The sequence below is a fragment of the Balaenoptera physalus genome, assembly GCF_965194825.1.
Source record: "Balaenoptera physalus genome assembly, chromosome: 14".
Lineage (NCBI taxonomy): Eukaryota > Metazoa > Chordata > Mammalia > Artiodactyla > Balaenopteridae > Balaenoptera > Balaenoptera physalus.
Window position 1 is genome coordinate 26,914,443 of NC_138893.1, and position 20,931 is coordinate 26,935,373.

Sequence of the window (20,931 nt, forward strand, 5' to 3'; positions counted from 1 at the left end):
GCTGTTCAAGCCTGATTGTGCTGGAGAGGCGCCCCGGTGCAGACAGATGCCAGCCCTGCAAACCCGGATGCTCCTCCCAGCAGTGAGACTTGGGCTTTACTGGAAACTTAGGCTGTGGGCCAAGCCTCCAGTTCAACAGAAAACACCGCTGCTCAAGCGCATCATCAACAGTTTAAAGAGGGGTCCTTCCACAGATCAAAGCGCCCCACTTCGGCAGTCCCCGAAATCGTTCCTTTAATTCCCTGCTCTCTCTGGAGAACTGAACGTATGTGTGGCGGAGGGCTTGTAAGATTACTTGACAGGAAATCTAGCGCCTCCTAGTTCTAATTAGGCTGCCCCGACAGAGTCACAGAACAGTCCCTGATAAGAAGCAGTAATTAGAGTGACAAAGTAGCATTTTACGGGGTTGATCGGGGATGAGCTTTCTTTGACAGTGTAAAAGTGAGGGAATGAAACTAATCCCTCAGAAGGTTAATAGTACCCAGGCATCTACACTACCCAACCCACATCAGCTTTGTCACAGAGGATTAGGAGTTGGGAATCCTACACATTCACGTTGTTTTTCTAGGTGCTTTCCCACGTAACTGTAGGCAATCTATCTCTGCGTTGTACCTCGGGAATAGAAAGGCCCCAACTTTTGGTCTCAGGGTCCCTTTTCGCTCTTAAAAATCACTGAGGACCACTAAGAGTTTTTGTTTATGTATGTTATTAACTGAATATTTTTTTAAATTTCGTTTATCAATTCATTTTAAAGCAATGATGAACCCATTTCATGTTTCACATAGAAACATCTTTTTTTAACGAAAAATACCTCTATTATCCAAAACAAATTAGTGAAAAGAGCAGCATTATTTTATATTTTATATAAAATATATATTTTACTAAATCAGGTAGCACAGCAAATCTCTGTAATACCTGATTTAGTCAAAGACAGCTGGATTCTTACATCTGCTCTGCACAGGGGAAATGCCACTCTCCACGCACGAGAAATGAGTGAAAAGGGCAAGGACCGTCTGTTATTACAAAGGTGGTTTTGACCCCATGGACCTCCTGCAAGGATCAAAGAGACCCACGGGTCCCCAGAACAGCAGCTCCGGATCAAGGAGGGCCAAGCTCCACAGGTGTGGAGTGAGTTGGAGGGCGGACATCCCCAATTCACTTCGTACCACGAGGGCCTGCAGAAGCTCTCCCCTCCCCCTGTCCCATCACGCACGTGGAGGAATCCTGTGGCTAATTATTTTACAATTCATCCATTTTGTAGTGCATCAGGTTTATTAATTAAAGAATTTTTTCTAAGAGGAAAACATTGTAAACCTATATGTATGGCAATAGCAGAGATTAAATAAATTATGGTTTCTAAAGCCGAATACTTTGCCGTCATCAAAAAGAAAGGAGGAAGATGTACTCAATATTAATATCCTCGGAGTTTGTGAAGCAGAGAATACAAAGTACAGAACAATTTGTATATTATGATAGTCTTCGTGCGTTTTTATAAGAGAATAATGCATGTGTAACTGGGAAAAGACACAAGAAATTGCTTATAACAATTGGTTATTTTTAGGGAGATATAGGAATTTTAAAAAATTGTAAACCTTCCAGCAATGAGTAACATATTATGTACCAATGTTAACTGTACAATTGTATTTGGTCCTTAGAGAAAAGAAGGCAAGAAGGGTTTCGCGGCGGAGGGACCCTGCTGCATTTCAGTCCCGTCGGTGCATTCGAATTTGAGGACCCTCAGGTGGGCGTCTTCCGCGGATGCACCGGAGCCAGCCGGGCCGAGCCCGTCCGCCCCGCCCCGCGGAGCCCGTCCCCTCTTGCTCCGCCCCCTCCATTCCCATTGGTCTGCCTCCTCTCCCCTGCGCCCAATCGCAGCGCTTAGCGCCAAATTTGAATCGATGTTATCATTTGAATCTGGAGGGCGCGGCGGCGGCTTTCCGCGCCAGAGCCGCTAACGCCGGGCACCTCCTGGACGTCTCTGGGCAGGGCCAGCGGGCCACCGGCGAGGGCGAGGGCGAGGGCGGGGGGAGCGGGGACTGGGGGCACGGCGAAGGTGGGGGCGGGCCGGAGGACTGAGGCCCGGTCCCTGCGGCGGAGGTGGACGCGTCGCCGGCCCCTCCCGGTGCGGACTCGGGTTGCTCGCCGACGAGCGGCGGAACCACTGGTGTCGCCCCGGGAGACTCGTCCTGGGTGAGCCGCGGCCGGGGAGCTTCGGGGGCGGGGACGTGGGCAGCCGGCCGGGCCGGGGGCCGCGTGGACCACTCGGGGCTCTGCGGGGACCGGCGGCGGAGCGCGGCCTTGGCCCGGCTCGTCCTGGGCTCTGGCGTGGGGTCTCGGTGGGAACTCCCGGGAGCCCAGAGCCTGGCGGGCGGCGTCCTGGACGCAGGTCTCTGGGGGGCGCTGGGTGGTGGGCGCAGCCCCGGGCCTGGCTGGGGCTTCCACCGGGGTCAGGTAAGGCGTGGGTCGGGGCGGCAGGGGCAGCGGTGAATAGTACACGCGACCCCAGTTGGTCACTTACAAGTGACTTCTTAGCTCTTTGCCTTTAGAATAACCCTCACCCCCGCCCCCACCCCGTGTGTTTTATTTTTGTTATTTTGTTCAGTGGCGTGTAAAAGTGCAGTCAAAGGATTGCTTGTAAGTCTGCTTCCGCAAACCTTTTGATGCCTGACCTTCCGGTACGGATTATAGTCAAAATTCCTGTTTAGGAAATGGGTCCTACGAGACGCCTTGTTACCATCAAAAGGAGCGGGGTCGACGGCCCCCACTTTCCACTGAGCCTTCATACCTGCTTGTTTGGAAGGTGAGCCCTGCCCACCCGCGGACAATTTAGACAATTTAGCTTAAAAAAAACCCTCAGTATTACTAACCAGAGATTAACAGACGAGATACCCATCTCTAGGAGTAGTCAGCCCTCGAGTTTGCCCAGGACTTCCTGTGTATTGTCAGTGCTACTGGTTGTTTATTATGAAATAGAATTCGAAGGCAATGTTTACACAGTTGTGCTTTTTCAGTCAAACAACAATTTTTAAATTGATTTGATAAAAATATAACTGGAGAAAAATGTAAAGGATTCTCAAATCCTGCTTCACTTCAGACTGTCTTTAGCAAGCCACTGTGTTCATCTGAAATCTCTCCAAACTGGGCATTCCTTGGCTGCTGGGGGATATTATTGAACGAGTGAAGGAAGGAATCTGTGTATGGCTTGTTGGTCTTTTTGGAAAAATGGAAGTGGGAAGGAAAGTCCTTCTGGTTGTGTTTTGAGAACTTCTCTTTTGTTGCCTTGGTGGTGGTGGTGGCAGTAACATCTGGTCCCAGTGTAACAGGCACCATTAATCACACCCCCTCTCCTTTTCTAACATGTGATGGGTAAGTTACCCCCCCTGTGGAACCCTGTGTGGTGGAACCCTGACCCCCTTCTACCCGCACCCCGTCCTCCTACCAACCCCACTCCTGCCATGTTCCACCACACTTCAAGCTCTTTCTCACCTTGGTGCTTTTAGCCAGTTCGAACTTTCATCTCGGGAATTTCTCTACCCTCCTACGTGACTGACTGCTTTCCAACTTTCAGAGACAGGATCCATGTTACCTGAGAAGAAGCCTTTACTGAGCCCTGCTCTCGTCTTTCCTAACCCCACACACGGCGATGAGGCTGTGCTTTGTCTGTCTCACTACTAAGCTCCCCAAGGACAGCGACTGTCTAGTTAATAATTATGTGCTCGGTGTCTGGTATGGGGCCTGGCGTATGAGAGGTGATCCCTATTTATTTAGCACTCTGGCAATTGTCCAGTCATAACATCAGCTGGAAAATTGAGTTTGGAATCAGTATGCAGCAGTGGTTATCAACTGAGAGCCGTATTGCCCCCCAGGAGCTATTTGGCAAAGCCTGGAGACATTTTTTTCATGTCACAATGTGGGAGGCACACACCACTGGCGTCAGGGAGCAGAGGTCAGGGTTGCTGCCAAACACCCTACAAAGCACAGGACAGCTCCCACTACAGAGAACTAGCTGGCCCCAGATGTCAACAGCACCAAGGTTAAGAACCATTGATCTACAGTGATTGCTGATGGCAGTCTCCTGCCAAACAGATTCTCAGTTCTAATGAGATAGTCTTTTTCTCTCTCTTGCTGGGATGCTCTGATACCTAAAAATAAAATTCTCTTCTTTGGCTTAAAGTAGCTGTTCACTTTCCATAGCTTCCACTCTCTTCAAAAGGGAAAAACAAAAAACATTTTGAGGCTTCCCTGGTGGTGCAGTGGTTGAGAATCTGCCTGCCAATGCAGGGGACGCGGGTTCGAGCCCTGGTCTGGGAAGATCCCACATGCCGCGGAGCAACTGGGCCCGTGAGCCACAACTACTGAGCCTGCGCGTCTGGAGCCCGTGCTCTGCAACAAGAGAGGCCACGACGGTGAGAGGCCCGCGCACCGCAATGAAGAGTGGCCCCCGCTCGCCGCAACTAGAGGAAGCCCTTGCACAGAAACGAAGACCCAACACAGCCAAAAATAAATAAATAAATAAATAAAATTAATTAAAAAAAAAAAAAAGAAACAAAACATTTTGGTACCAAATAGCAGTAATTCTGTTATTATACTGTAGTGATTACGTGTATTTTTATGCGAGATTTTATAATCCAGAAACCCACTTGTAAGTGTTTGGTCATGATACAGGTAGGAAGGGATATTCTTAGACTCCAGAGGTTCGTATTGAGTACAGAGAGGAGGCATACGGTCTGTTCAAACATGTAAAACCACAGGATGGTAACAGGAACACCAGAGACCCAAAGAGCCTTGCTAAGGGCATCTTTGATTAGTTTCTGTGTGGGTTTGGGAATTCTCCCTTCAGCTGTTTCCTGCTGATGTTAGTTTTCTGTAAAAAGACAGATTGCATCTAGATAATTTGTTGTTGCTTGTAGATTAGTGTCTGGAATGATAGGAGGCTTGTGACTCTGTCAGTTAATAATGTGGTTTATTTATTTATTTATTTTTGGCTGCATTGGGTCTTCGTTGCTGCACGCGGGTTTCCTCTAGTTGTGGCGAGCGGGGGCTACTCTTCGTTGCCATGCACGGGTTTCTCTTTGCGGTAGCTTCTCTTGTTGCGCAGCATGGGCTCTAGGCACATGGGCTTCGGTAGTTGTGGCTCGCGGGCTCTAGAGCACAGGCTCAGTAGTTGTGGCGCACGGGCTTAGTTGCTCTGCGGCATGTAGGATCTTGCCAGACCAGGGCTCAAACCCATGTCCCCTGCATTGACAGGCGGATTCTTAACCACTGCACCACCAGGGAAGTCCCAATAATATAGTTTTAAAACAATAAAAAGCTCACAAGTTATGAGCATTTACTGTGTGCCAAGCAAATGACAGACATGAGCAACTCATTTAATTTTCTGAAGAACACCATGATACGTTTGCCAATGGAGTCCTCTTTGTATATGAAGAAACTGAGACACGGAGAGGTCCTAGCATGAAATAACAGCACTTTTGGTGATGATTAAACCTTTAAACATACATAGCATTACCAATAAACATACATAAACCTTTTTTATAGGAAAAAAAAAAAAAGCACGGAGTACAAACAGTAAGTATTCTCCAAACTTATGTAAAGTACTCCTTTAGTTGGATCTTATAAGCATAGATATTTTAGTGAAAGGCAATTCAATTTTGTATTCTAATGTTTTCCATTATAATTATTTTTAAGTACTCTAAGTTTTAATGATTTTAAATAGTTGCTTATACAATACTTATAAAAATTGTGGGCAAAATGCAAAGATCATTTACATTGCCCAGTTTGTCTTTCCTTTATGTCATTACATTTACAGATCAAACAGAGTCAAATGCTGTTTTATTTTGAATCACTGATGTAAGTTTTTTAAATTGCAGCAACCTAAAAAATCTTTATTCTTTTGAATTAAGGGGTATCGAGTGTGACATTCGTATTCAGCTTCCCGTAGTGTCCAAACAACACTGCAAAATTGAAATCAATGAGCAGGAGGTGAGTGGGTTTTTGGAAGTCTGTTTTTTAAAACTTTTCACTTTTTATCCATTTATTAGTTTACATGTTTTCCTCTCTTTTCTACTTGTAGGCAATATTGTTTAATTTCAGTTCCACAAATCCAACACAAGTAAATGGATCTACTTTTGATAAACCTGTACAGCTAAAACATGGAGATGTGATAACTGTTGTTGATCGGTCTTTCAGGTAGGTAAGAATTAAATGGGCTAAAAATAAATAGACCTTCTGATTCACCAAAAACTAGCGTCACAGTTCATCAGTGATCCTTCTCTAATGTGGGTGAATGTCAACATGTTTGAGGTTGCCATTCCCAACACAGTCTTTATCTAAATTCATATAGATCTAGAAGGAATGGCAAGTGAGGTTTATTGTGTGCTCCAGCTCAAAGATTTGAGAGCACGTAACTATGCCAAGGTGGCCAGGTCCTAAAGGAGTTTCATTTGGTTGCAAGTGTTGTGAAACTGCATTCATTTTACTTTTTTTATTTTAAAGTAAAATACACTCATAGAGAAAGTTACAAAACGAGATGTATGACCCAACTTACCATGAAGTGACCAGTCTTGTGATCATCACCCGTCATGGACTGAATTGTGCTCTCCCTAAATTCCCAAGTTGAAGTCCTAACCCCCAGCTTCCTGGAATGTGGCTGTCTTTGGAAATAGGACCTTGAAAGAGATGATTAAATTAAAATGAGCCCATTAGGCTGGGTCCTAATTCTATCCGAGTGGTGTCCTTATAAGAAGAGGAGATTAGGACACAGAAGCCAGGGGAGCAGGTGTTCAGAGAGATGACCATGTGAAGAGGCAGCGGAGGGCGGCCAGAGCCAAGGAGAGAGGCCCCGAGGAAGCCAACCCTGCCGACACCTTGATCTTGGACTTCCAGCCTCTGGACCTGTGAGAAAATAAATTTCTCTTGTTTAAGCCACCCGGGGTGTGGCATTTTGTTATAGAACTAATACACCACCCAAGTCATAAACAGAGCATTTCCGGAAGTTTCTTTCATGCATCTTCTAATCATTACTTCTTCCCCGCACCAAGTAAACCACTAATGTGGCTTTTCTGATAGCATGAAAGTCTTTAGAGTTCTACTACCTAAGCATGCACCTCTAACTGCTATGGTTTTGTCTGCCTTTATTAAACTCCATAAATTAGTGACTGAGTTCTGCTCTTACGGTTGTGGGATTCATAGCATGGATGGGATGGATGGATTCATCCCAGTTTGTTCCTTCTCACTGCTTAAGGATTTCATGGAAATAATATCCACAGTTACATACACAATTATACACAATTTATTCATTCTGGATGGACATCTGAGTAATTTCCAGTTTCTGAAATGAGTCAGAGCTTGCTTTTTATGATAAGATAGGGTTAATTTTTTACTAATCTGTCCTGGGTGTTTGGAAAAAATGTGTGTTCCACAGCTGCTGGGCGGAGTGCTCTATCTGTGTAGGTCCATCAGATTCAAATTCCTGACTCTAGAGTCCTAGTAAATTTTTCCCCTGATTCTTAGTTACCTGGACAGATAAGCTGAAATCACGCATTGAAGATTTTTCTTTTCTTTTTGTTTTTTAACTTTGTCAGTTTTTTGCTTCCGATATTTTGAGGCCATACTATGGGTTTAAATTAAGAATTATCTCCTCTTGGCGGATGAAGCTCTATCATGTATCATTCTGAAATGTCCTGTACCTTTAATAATGCTTTTTTAAAATTATTATTTATTAATTAATTAATTTCTTTTTGGCTGTGTTGGGTCATCGTTTCTGTGCGAGGGCTTTCTCTAGTTGCGGCGAGTGGGGGCCACTCTTCATCGTGGTGCGTGGGCCTCTCACCGTCGTGGCCTCTCTTGTTGCGGAGCACGAGCTCCAGACGCGCAGGCTCAGTAGTTGTGGCTCACGGGCCTAGTTGCTCCTCGGCATGTGGGATCTTCCCGGGCCAGGGCTTGAACCCGTGTCTCCTGCATCGGCAGGCAGATTCTCAACCACTGCGCCACCAGGGAAGCCCCCCCTTTAGTAATGCTTTTGATGAGAGATTTCATACTATAGTTTTGTGGTTTTTTTTAATCATTGCTTTCAACTTTCATACTCCTTAAGATTTAGACGATCTTTTGCAACCAGCTGTTAGGTGTACTTTTGTCTATAACTGGTTGATCTTGATGGATTGACCCTTTTATCATTATAAAATGTGCAGTGTCTCTGAATAACTTTTATCTTACAGTCTATTTTGTCTGGTATTGGTACAGCCTCTCCACCTCTCTTCCGGTTACTATTTGCATGGTATATCTTTTCCCATCATTATCCTTTCATCCTGTTTGTGTCTTTGACTCTAAATTGTGTCTCTTGTAGGCAGATAGAGTTGGATCATTTTTGTCATCCATTCTGCCAGATGGAACTCCATCTTCATTTCTGCCTTCATTTGTATTAAATAGATATTTTCTAATTTGAATATCCTGGTTGCTTCTTTTTCTGTGCTTTTTGTGAATTTGCCTTCATTTTTAAAGGGTATTTTTTATTGGATAGAGAAATAAATATTATTTCTAGGTAGGAAATATTTGATGAGGAATGGAGAACAGAAATATGTCCCCCAAATGAGATGCTGCTCAAATTAAGATTAGTTGAGATGACAAAATACCTCCAACAAAGACTAGGACATGGGTCATAGGAAGAAAGGCTTGATTCAGAACTCTGGTACCATGAGAAACAATTCCAGACGCTTGGTTGCTTCAGAGCTTACTTAGGTGGCATCTAAATTCGAATCCGGCTGTCTCACCGAGGTACCCAAGTTCAGCGTGTGTTATAAAAGGTTGTTCTGTGAATGGATACCTGAGGTCTGTTAGAACAACCATGTCTCTTGCTAAATATCTTTGCGTCTTGCTAAAATGTGCCTGTCTTTGTTCAGATACAGATGGAGTAAGTGGGAAGCTGAAAAGATCATAGTGATCTTAAAGTATAGCTCTGTGGTTACCCTGTGGTGAATGACAACACAGAGGGATAAAGGTGTCAGATGCCACCCAGCTTCTTGGTTGACCTTCCAAGCCATCAGATGATTTCCACGACCAAAATCTAGCAGACACCAGGTTTTGCTCTCTTGCGCAGTTGGTTCCAACACAGGAGGTGCTCAGGGAAGTTGTTGAATCTTACAGAATAGTCAGGGTTCAGAAATTTATTCTGGTCCCAACCTCTGACCGTGGTGTTCCAAAAGAAACCAATTTACCTAAGTTTTTAGCGTAAAAACACTTTCCTAATTTCTTTCCATGAATAAGGTAATATCTTGAATAAAACCTGATCTTTGTTCCTTGCTCCTTGGACATTAGTCAGATGTGGAAGTTTTATCATTGGTTACAAATCTTTAATCTGAATATGTGCCTGTCATTCTGTGCACTTCAGGTATGAAAATGAAAGTCATCAGAATGGAAGCAAGTCACCTGAATTTCCAGGACAAAGATGGGAACAGGTGATGGGGAATATTATGGAACTTTGGGCTCTGATTCTTTTGCATGATGATATGAAATCATTTATATGCACTTTGACACTGATTTCTCACAAGGGAGAACGACTTACCAGTTATAGTAGGAAAATGTCACTAAGGTAGTAAAACAAGTTGAACTTAGGTATATTAAGATAATTTAAACTATCCTTCCTCTTTTATTCAAAATTAGAGAACTAGGTGTTAACACTTTGGGCCCAAAGTCTCCTAAAGTATCTCACAATATGATTTCGCAAACCTTTGGCTAGGGCAACCCTGACGCAGAACTCAGATTCTAGAACCACATGATCTGGCGGCTCATTTTTTGTCCCATTGTACTCATCGGTCTTTATTCATCCAAAATAATCACATCAGAGTTGTAGGTACCAATGCTGCTTCCCAGTTTTGACAGACAGATGACCCACGACACTGGAGGAGAGTTACTGCCCTGTGTCTATCAGTGGAGAAAACATATTCCAAACGGCCCACCTTATTAAATTGCAGTCTGGGCCCATTCTGGGAGATTTAGTAGGACTTAGAAGGTTCTGGGTTAATACTGAGACGTCCTATCCTTGTTACTTTTTATGAAGCTACTCAAGCTATTCTCTTCTGACCAGGTTGGAATTCCCTGGCTTAAGAGTCTTAGCACAGATACTCCTGAAATCAGCAGTGGGCTCTGCATGTGAAGTTCCCTGCTCCTGCTGTGTGCCCTTGCTTCCCCAGAGGACTAACTTTAATGTCAACCCTGCTCATCAGCTTTAGGGGAAAGCTAGCTTTTGAGGTATCCCACCCACCTACCAACCCAGCTTCTAACTTGTTAGTAGGTATAAGGAATCCAACCAAAAAGCTGGGCTATGGGTTAGATAAGAGGTCCCAGTGGTCTATGACCTGTTCGTTATCTGGATTGTGATCATGTAAATATTGAAGTTGAATACTTAGAACATGTTATTTGACAGTGATTTTTATGGCTATTGGATATTATAGTACAAAAAATATGGGCTTGTATTTTGCACACATTTTTTAATTTTAATTCATTTTTATTGTTCAGTCATATGATTCCTTTTGTCAACTTCAGATCGGAAGTTAGAAACCGAGCCCTCACATGGGAAGTTTGAGAAGCAGCGTATTCAATACCAAGAAATCGGAAATTGATTAAAGAAAGAAGTTAAAGTATTTGCCTTTGGATATATTTGTGATTTTCCTCCCTAATAATTCAGAGGATATTATTTTTCCTCCTTTGAAACAATATTGGACTTTTATATCTTACATCTGTGTTATTCTGTAGTTGTTCCTCACCCACTAAAAAGCTGCCTGGGAAGGAATGTGAAGGCGGCCCAGCAGGAGGGCTGCATCCCAGCCCGTGCTCTGAGGGTACAGGGCCTCTGGGTGCATTGTTTTCGCTTTTGCCTTAACTTCTGGGCTTTCAGATAAACACTTAGTATCTGCCAGCAATGAGCACACACGCTAAGTGGAGCCCCACTTCACCCACAGGTCCTGTAGCCAACTTTTGATAAAACAGTGTAAAGTCAATAATTCTGTGCCCTTGGTAGGTTCCCAGATACTGAGTGTGGATGATGTTTACTTTTAGCTTTGATTCTTCTTTCGTAGAAGTTCAAGGAAGTTATAAAAAGTCACTGAGGTTCAATTTAAGCAGTTTTAATCTTCAAGTTTGTTTCTTATTCTATTACTATATTTTTAAAAAATCAACTGAGAAATGCTTGTGTTATGAGTACCAGCCCAATGTCTTGGGCTCGTTTCTCAAAGTCTCTGAAAGTTCTCTAAGAACAGTTGGGTAGAGAAGGTCATCAACAGGAAGAACATTTTAGTAAATATGACTGTCAGTATTTGAAAAGGCATCTAAATTGCTGTTCTTATCTGCCAATTCACAGGAGCCTTCACGTCGGGTCTCAAGATCTAGCTTCCCTTCCAACCCTGGTTAGTAGTTTTTTTGGTTTTGTCTGGGATCCTGTAAGATTGGTTCTCTATGTAGCTTTGTGGTAAGGAAGGGACAGACATAGGCAGACACCTGAGTTAACTTTTCTCAAGTGATGTATGGGTGCCATATGCTTGTTGGAGGGTCCATGTAGAGGTGAAATGTCATGCTCAGTTGTCCCCCCAATTCTGAGCAGATTGATAGCATTGGATGTCTCCTGTTGGTTATAGGAGGTATAGGAGGCTAAAGTGATTTATTTATTTTCATCATGGAACTAGTACCAGAATGCCATTATAATACATTTTGGACATTAAGAAATTTGTAGGCTAAGTGAAAGGCTAGGTTTTTAAGACAATTTGAAACAATTTTAAAATGTGAATATTGCCCATGTGAATCATTGAGAAAATCTCGAATTCTGCTTCTTATTTCATAACTCATTGTCAAGACGGAAAAGTTCAAGATTCCATTGCCCGTTCAAAATTCATGGAAGAAGCTGCTTCAGGAAGCCCTGTGGTGCACGGGAAGAATGTCACAGGAGCTGGTACTGTCTCAGGTGGCTCAGGAGATCCTGTTGCCGGGAAAACACCTAACAGCATTCATCCCTCAGAACTTCCCCGAGATAACGGCAGAAATGCAACAGCTCCCACTGCTGGGGATTCTCAAGAAGATTCCAGTGTAACATTGGGGAGCAGTAATGGAGAATTGAAGGCTTTTTCCTCTATAAAGTGTCTTAAGGGTAGTGACCAAAATGAGTCTCCCTTTAGGAAGCTTTATGAGTCAATGAAGGTGGAGTTAGATGTGAAATCAGGAAAAGTCAATGTTCTACAGAATCGCAGAAAATCAGGATCACAGAGTCATTGCACAACAGAAAAAGAAAGCACTGGTGGTTTACAGAGTGAGACTCTGGTCTCACTTAAATCCAGACCAAAATCGGGCCAAAGCCCCCAAATTAAGGCAGACCCTGCTTCAGGAGAACAAGGAAGTAGCCAGACTGAGGGAAAGAGGAGTGATGAGGAGCCATTTCAGACCCCCAGGGAGACCAGGAGTCCCAGCATCCTCTGCACAGAGATAGCGATGCTGAAATCCACGACCCCCGTACGATATTCACAACAAAGTCCCTCACGGGGCCGGCGGAGTGAAGACCTGAGTGTTGTCAATGGTGGTGCATCCCTGAACCTAGATCAAAGTGAAGGCTCCAGGGCAGATCATAAAACGTTTCCTCCTCGGAAGTTCTTACCTAGAATTCAAACGCCCGTGAAAGTTGAGAGTTTTGGAAATACACCGGAAAAACTTTGCCCCAAAAAGAGGAAGAGGATTCCTACAAATGTTGACGATCTGACAACAGAAACAGAGATTCTGCATCAGACAGTTTCAGCTCCATTGGTCCCTGAAGTTGAAAGGAAGATTCAAAGCGATTTTCTCAACAAGCCTGAGAAGCTGGGCGGGGCAGCTGATCCGGTGTGCCCTGGGTTACCGGGTCTCAGCTCAGCTGATGTCAGCAGCTTCGGCGATTCCACGAGTAAGTTTATTTAACTGTAAATTTATTTCCCCCCCCAAATTTACGCCTACCTTATGTCTAGATATGAATTAGTGGGACCTTCCTTCATTCACGAATGATTAGCTCTGTGAGGCACATAAGGGCACATATTCATCATCTACTCATAGATTTGCGTGAAGACCCAGATAACCAACCAACCAGAAGAAGTGCTGGTTATTAGGGAAGAATTAGCAGGGGGTCTAAGGAGATAAGGTGGTCCAAAAACATGTTTGATTTTTCTGTCTACCACAAAACAAAGGAGAATAAGCATAAGCATAATTGCTTTTCACAGGAGTTTAATTCTGAACTATAAGCTCTTTTATCCTATGAGTTTGATCCTCTAGAATAAGTCAGTGGAAATCTTTTCATGTGGGGTGGCTCATAGAACACACCTGCCCCATCCCCATGGGTTTACGTGCCAGGTGTTCTTTTACGTGCCTTTCAGACACTCATTTCCCATCCTCTATTCTGGCAGCAGGAGGGCCCACGGGACAGGAGTTTTGTTATCTTCCTTTTGCAAATGGGGAAACCAGTAACCTAATGGCACCCCGTGGGTGGCAGAGATGTGACCTGTGGAGCAGGCGTGGTAGCTCCAGGGCCTCCCACGCTCCTCGGGGGCCCCCAGGTGTTCTGATGCTGTGCCCCGCTGTCAGCTCTGCTTCTGCAGGGAGCCCCCAGGGCAGGAGTGTGCGGCTCTGAAAGCAGGCCCACGCACATCAGTCACGGAGTCCCCACAAGTCTTACAAACGGGGCGCCTCACTTAGGCAAGGGTTTATGTTGACAAGTGGTTCACAAAGATGGATAGTGGGGCTTGGGACGCATGAATTGCCCATCTGTCAATATCACCAGGAGACGTTTCCAGCTCGAATTCTACTCACTGGTAGGTCTGAGTGAGACCCAAGTGTGAGTCTCTTGGAAAAGCTTTCTCAGGCCACTGCTGAAGCCCCATCCCCATCATCCCCCAGCTCCAAAGTGGGAGCCACTGCTCCAGGCCACTCCCTTTATTAAGCTCTGTCCGCACAGGACTTGTTAATGTTTAAAGAAAGTCCTTGTCCTGTCAGGTTGGGACTTGGCATTTAGTGGTTTGTCCTGGGTCTTTCCTGAGCTCTTGAAGCAGCATCACCTTCGTCAACATCACAGGAGAGTAAAGGTGTGTGAGGTGCCAGGTTTCAGTGAGTTTACAGTAGGTTTGTCTTTAATGGTAAAAGGAAACAAGTCACACCTATGGTACAGTTCTCCTTTGCCCTCTCTACGTCTGTACCTATTCCTCTAGATAAGATGGATGGGGTGTCCCTGAAGAGGAGGAGGGTCTCCTTCGGTGGTCGCCTGAGACCTGAATTATTCGATGAAAACTTACCTCCTAACACACCTCTCAAAAGAGGAGAGACACCAAAGCAAAGACGGTCTCTGGTCACCCACACGCCAACCGTCCTGAAGAAAATCATCAAGGTGAGTTTACCCACTGGTCCCCCCTTCGGGTCTGATGATAGCGCACATCCTTGGTCCATATTCTTTCCAACCCCTCACACTAGTAGAATGACAATGAACAACTTTTTCTTTCTAATAACAAAGTAAAAATATAAAAGTCTCTGTGAGAGCTCATTCATGCGGGTGTTGGGAAATGAACACCTGGGTTCCTAACCACAGCCCGAGGGTGACTGAGCACAGGTGGGTCCTCAGGACTTTCCTTCTCTGCAGAGGCCTCCTGCTGACCACACTTCCAGGGTCAGGTGGTCATGCTAGGGTTATAGTAAATACATTTGGAAAGAATCTGGAGGCATCATGACACAGAACTGTAAGGTTTTGGTGTTTTTCCCTTTTAGAATTACAAGGTGAAAAGAAAAATCTTGGATGGCAGCACACCCATGATTTTCAACATCAGCTCTTTACAGTTTTTCATCACCTACCCTAGGCTGTGATCTTAGGTCTCTAGAAAGGGGTTGGCCCACAGCTCGCCTTCATCAGAGGGCCTGGGAAATCTTTAATTTCCTTTCACACTAACAGGCGTGTGAGGTATGTCTCCTTTCCTTTCCTTTTATATGGGATCCTGGAAGTGAGTAGCTGTCTTTCCATGCAGATCAAAGGTGGTTAAATTCCCACGGACGGTGTTTCCTTGGACTTAGATAAGCGCCTCACTCATGAGGAAGTTCCTTTCATCTTTCCACCTGAAGTACCCCAATTAAGAATTGTTTGGTGCTTTCTTCCCCCCCCCCTTTTTTTTTTTTTTAAGTGAGAGAGATAGACTCCCATCTCTACCATATACTTGCCAGACACTGGTTGAAAAGTTTGGTGCTTCCAGGTTTAAACAGTTTGGGATTGACAGGTACACACGGCTATATTTAAAATAGATAACCAACAAGGACCTGCTGTGTAGCACAGGGAACTCTGCTCAATATTCTGTAAACCTAAATGGGAAAGGGATTTGAAAAAGAATAGATATATGTATAACTGAATCACTTTGCTGTACACCTGACACTAACACAACATTGTTAATCACCTATACTCCAATATAAAATAAATAGAAAGCCTGGTGGTACTGAATTCTCTTAGCTTTTGCTTGTCTTTAAAGCTTTTGATTTCTCTGTCGAATCCGGATGAGATCCTTGCCAAGTAGAGTAATCTTGGTTGTAGTTTCTTCCCTTTCATCACTTTAAATATATCATGCCACTCCCTTCTGGCTTGGAGAGTTTCTGCTAATAAATCAGCTGTTAACCTTAAGGGAGTTCCCTTGTATGTTATTTGTCATTTTTCCCTTGTTGCTTTCAGTAATTTTTCTTTGTCTTTAATTTTTGCCAATTTGATTACTATGTGTCTCTGCGTGTTTCTCCTTGGGTTTAATCCTGTATGGGACTCTCTGTGCTTCCTGGACTTGGGTGGCTATTTCCTTTCCCATGTTAGGGAAGTTTTTGACTATAATCTCTTCAAATATTTTCTCTGGTCCTTTCTCTCTCTTCTTCTGGGACCCCTATAGTGCGAATGTTGTTGCGTTTAACGTTGTCCCAGAGGTCTCTTAGGCTGTCTTCATTTGTTTTCATTCTTTTTTCTTTATTCTGTTCCGCAGCAGTGAATTCCACCATTCTGTCTTCCAGGTCACTTATCTGTTCTTCTGCCTCAGTTATTCTGCTATTGTTTCCTTCTAGTGTAGTTTTCATTTCAGTTACTGTATGGTTCATCTCTGTTTGTTTGTTCCTTAATTCTTCTAGGTCTTTGTTAAACGTTTCTTGCATCTTCTCCATCTTTGCCTCCATTCTTTTTCTGAGGTCCTGGATCATCTTCACGATCATTATTCTGAATTCTTTTTCTGGAAGGTTGCCTATCTCCACTTCATTTAGTTGTTTTCCTGGGGTTTTATCTTGTTCCTTCCTCTGGTACATAGTCCTCTGCCTTTTCATTTTGTCTATCTTTCTGTGAATGTGGTTTTCGTTCCACAGGCTGCAGGACTGTAGTTCTTCTTGCTTCTGCTGTCTGCCCTCTGGTGGATGAGGCTATCTAAGAGGCTTGTGCAAGTTTCCTGATGGGAGGGACTGGTGGTGGGTAGAGCTGACTGTTGCTCTGGTGGGCAGAGCTCAGTAAAACTTTAACCCGTTTGTCTGCTGATGGGTGGGGCTGGGTTCCCTCCCTGTTGGTTGTTTGGCCTGAGGCAACCCAGCACTGGAGCCTACCTGGGCTCTTTGGTGCGGCTAGTGGCGGACTCTGGGAGGGCTCAGGCCAAGGAGTACTTCCCAGAACTTCTGCTGCCAGTGTCCTTGTCTCCATGGTGAGCCACAGCCACCCCCCGCCTCTGCAGGAGACCCTCCAACACTGGCAGGTAGGTCTGGTTCAGTCTCCTGTGGGGTCACTGCTCCTTCCCCTGGGTCCCGATGTGCACACTACTTTGTGTGTGCCCTCCAAGAGTGGAGTCTCTGTTTCCCCCAGTCCTGTCAAAATCCTGTAATCAAATCCCACTATCCTTCAAAGTCTGATTCTCTAGGAATTCCTCCTCCCATTGCCGGACCCCCAGGTTGGGAAGCCTGACGTGTGGCTCAGAACCTTCACTCCAGTGGGTGGAATTCTGTGGTATAAGTGTTCTCCAGTCTGTGAGTCACCCACCCAGCGGTTATGGGATTTGATTTTATTGTGATTGCACCCCTCCTACTGTCTCATTACGGCTTCTCCTTTGTCTTTGGATGTGGGTATCTTTTTTGGTGAGTTCCAGTGTCTTCCTGTCGATGATTGTTCAGCAGTTAGTTGTGATTCCGGTGCTCGCGCAAGAGGGATTGAGCGCACGTCCTACTCCGTCATCTTGAACCTACAGAGAAGTTATATTTGTGGTAAGGTTTCTTATGCACATTTAAATCTTGTCAGGAGCAGCCGCAGCCATCAGGGAAAGAAGATTCTTCAGAAGTCTGTCTGGAAGTGACTGCACAGAATGCATTCACGAGATCTCCAGCTCCTAACGCTGCTCCCGCTTCTCCAGATGCACCTAACCGATGCCGTAGGTTATCCAAGGCGTCTTCCATCTCCAGCGACAGCAAATCTCCACATCAGACAGATATTCCCAAGAGAGGAGGGAGGAAAAGTGGCAACCTGCCCTCCAAGAGAGCTTCCCTGGATCGAAGCCAGCATGGCATCTTACAGATGATTTATTCCAAGAGAAGGAGTGGCGCTTCTGAGGCCAATTTAGTTGGTTAGTGTTGTATCAGCAGATAGGTTTCAAGGTTGATTTTCTCGTTAGTGCCGGTTTTGAAAAGTCTCAACATCTTTTCCCTGTGACAGTGGCAAAATCGTGGGCAGACGTGGTAAAACTTGGTACCAAGCAGACCCAGACCAAAGCTGTTAAACGTGGCCCTCCAAGACCCCTGAGCAAAAGGCAAAGAAGAACCAATACTCCGAAGGTAAGTGTTCCAATGTGAATTGCTCTTTGACACATAATATGATTAAGGGATACATTAAGTGTGAATTGAGGCTTTGACGCTTTGTTGATTTCCTGATTGTTTTCCAGAAGCCGACTGGCATCATTCACAATCAATTTAGCACAGGCCATGCAAACTCTCCCTGTACCATAATAATAGGGAAAGCTCACATCGAGAAAGTGAACGGGCCGGCTCGGCCCTACAGGATGCTGAACAACTTCGTGGTCAACAAACCAATGGACTTTAGTGAAGATCTTTCAGGTAAAAGCATAGCCATGGCTCTTAGGAACCAGAACCCTTTCATCCTCCTGTGTGGGTCCACATGGGTGGGTATCACGTTTGTTTATCTGCTGTGCATGGGACAGGAGGACAAACAATCTAGTCAACTCGGAGGGTCATGATATTCAAGGAAGAGGGTGCTGGATTGGAGAACAAGGCCAGGTCCCTGACGATTTGGGGTCACGTGGCCTGTAGGAAGCAGGTATGGCAGGAAATGCACATCTTTACCTGGGAGAGCAGCACAGGTATACGACGTTGACAGCAGCTTTATGGTGAAGAAAGCAGCCTTGCTCTTATAATTGCCAGGGGTGGAGCAATTGGTTTGAGTGATATTTTGCTTCTTCAAGATTTCCTTTCCTTCCGTGTAGCTTAGCTGGTTCGTGAAGCAAAGGCTTCTTTGAGCCATTCATAGTTGAGCCAGTATTGCCATTTTCAGTAAAAGTGTGATGTGAGCTGCTGATACTTGTACCGGATTAGAACCACGGCAGGGCCCTAGGTTTGGGATGTTATGCTACATCGTTTGACCAGTAGTTTCCATTCTGAGCACTTCTGGAGGGAGGTGACACTTGAATCCATTAGGTGGAATCTTGTTTTTATTTCCTGACAGATTTTAAGATGGGAGAATTGTTGTACCACTTATAAAACCCATGCAAGATACCCTCCAATTAGAATCACATTTGGATCAACATATTTAGCTTTTTAAAAGCAAACTATAAAAATGTAGAACAGTGACAGCCAGAGTTCTGATAGCATGCTCCATGAGTGAAAAACAATTTGAGCTTATACCACCCAATACGCAGATATATGTGTATCTGTGTATCCTTGTAAATTATGCACACGTGTGAGTGTACTACTACATATGTTACGAAGCATTGAAGACAAATTCTCAAAAATATTTATAAGATAAATAGAAGTTTAAATAGTACCTGGGATGGTAAATTTTCTCAGCCTTCCTTCAAAACATTTTTCTAGACACTCAGCAAAGGCCACCCCTTGGTGTTAGTACTTTTATGACAAAACATTAATATGTGATGAAATAGTAAATCTTGGATATTTTAAGTAAGGCCTGAACGGTGGCAGAGGAATGAGCTTTTTAAGTGAGTTGCCTGGCTTGGGTGCCTTCAGAACAGGCTTCCCAAACACAATTTGCAGACGGCTGCCAGACTGAGAGAGCGTTTTGGTCCATTGATGTCAGAATGAGAAAAGTAAGGAGAACAGGAGGAGAATGAGAGTTTGAGAAACTTAAATCGTCCCTTTAGAGTACTGGATGGGTTTGCTTGTTTGTTTTCTGAGATTATGTTAGTACTACCTTTTGGTGTTAAAATGAAAAGATGGTGATATGTTTACTTGACAGTACTAAAAATGGGCAGGCCTATCTCACTTTTAAAATTTGGACGTTTTATTTGTACATAAACTCTAGTACTGCATAACCTAGGACTTACCGAAGGAGCATGAGGGCCCTAGATTTGGGGAAGCATGGAGAGGGACCCGGAAGGGCAGCCTCTGTCCTCTGGCCAGGGCTCACAGCTGGAGTTTACTCTAGAAGAGGGTGGACATCGACCTCCTTCATTCCATTTTCTTTCCAAGAGGAAGGCCAGAGAAGAGGCCATATATGAGTCTAACTTCCCATTGCCCTCTTCAAAAACTGGGTTCACAGCTGATGCATCAACCTCTCCCATGAGACCCTGTCTCCCAGAAGTTCTAGGGCGTGATCTGTTGTTTGCCTTCTGACATTTCCTCTGTTGTACGTGAGGACGGGCGTGCTTGTTTGCAGGTGTGAGCAGTCTGTCTGTTAACTGTTTTTCCACTATTTTCATGTAACAGGGCTGCCTGAAATGTTCAAGACTCCAGTGAAAGAGAAACCACAAAGGGTGAGCCTGTGTCCCTCCACTTTTTCAAAGTCAGAGGATTTGCTTGGAAAAGAGCTTCCAGTACCTCATTCAGGAGAAAAACCTCTGCTGTGCGCTTCAGAAAATTCTGGTTGGTTTCCTTTTCTTCCCCTGGCACTTTGATCTTTTCAGTGGAAACTGTAGATGGTCTTCTTTTTTCACAACAGCTACTGTATTATTTATTTCTCTACGACAGATATTCCTGATAAAGTACCATGTCCAGCTTCCCTGTCCCATTGTTTTTAGGGGAGGTTTCTGTCAGCAGCTGAACCAGCACTGGCTTTCAGAGACTTGTGTGAAAAGGCATGCCTGTTTACTAACCGTAATCTACGTGTGTACACGTGGCCTTCTTCACTTAGCATAAATAAAGAGGCTGACAAGCAGGAAAGTGTAATGATCTCTCATCATACCTATATGTAAATTACTCAAATGTGAAAGTGCTGTCAGTTACCAAAGAGAAAGGCAGCAGCTGTGCACCGTGCAGGTACTCCTGTTAATCTCTGGTTGGGCACCTGCCGCAGGATGAGAGTGAGATGTGAGTCTGTTTCTCTCTCGTTTACACTGGTCACCGAGTTTCTGTCATAGAGGGGACAGCGTGCTACACTCAAGATGCTTCCTGTCGCTAAAGAATTGATGTTTCCTGTGTAACGTGGACTCTTAGCGTACTAAGTATAACCCATGTTATTGCACTGGTGGTCCAGCAGATGAAGCAGCTGTTTCTCACGTCTGATGAAAAAAATGTCTGTGTTCAGCTCACTGAGACCTGGCTGGCAGCTGTCAGGTGACCCTTCTTAAGGAATGTTTTTCTTTTATCCGATCCCCATAGACCCTTACCACTGCCTGTGCATGACCCCACTCTGTGTCACCCAAAAACATTGTTCTTAATTGTGTGTGGTTCATGTCAGACAGATTTATGGCCACATAAGCAGCCTCATAT

At 44.6% G+C, this 20,931-nt stretch overlaps 1 protein-coding gene across 2 annotated transcripts in view; it reads left to right on the top strand.

The window, feature by feature from the left end:
- The first annotated feature begins 1,986 nt into the window (after positions 1–1,986).
- The window catches only part of MKI67 (marker of proliferation Ki-67), a 28,765-nt gene continuing 9,820 nt past the window's right edge, over positions 1,987–20,931 (top strand). The window contains exons 1-12 of one of the 2 annotated variants that reach the window (XM_082423164.1): positions 1,987–2,190; positions 2,603–2,800; positions 5,904–5,982; positions 6,074–6,189; positions 9,386–9,452; positions 11,354–11,399; positions 11,843–12,916; positions 14,208–14,383; positions 17,285–17,600; positions 17,690–17,808; positions 17,916–18,087; positions 19,930–20,085. In XM_082423164.1, coding sequence (XP_082279290.1) covers positions 2,709–2,800; positions 5,904–5,982; positions 6,074–6,189; positions 9,386–9,452; positions 11,354–11,399; positions 11,843–12,916; positions 14,208–14,383; positions 17,285–17,600; positions 17,690–17,808; positions 17,916–18,087; positions 19,930–20,085 — 2,413 coding nt within the window. In that variant the 5' untranslated portion in view covers positions 1,987–2,190; positions 2,603–2,708. Of the gene's footprint in view, positions 2,191–2,602; positions 2,801–5,903; positions 5,983–6,073; positions 6,190–9,385; positions 9,453–11,353; positions 11,400–11,842; positions 12,917–14,207; positions 14,384–17,278; positions 17,601–17,689; positions 17,809–17,915; positions 18,088–19,929; positions 20,086–20,931 lie in introns of both variants that reach the window. The other variant, XM_082423163.1, reaches the window with a different exon arrangement.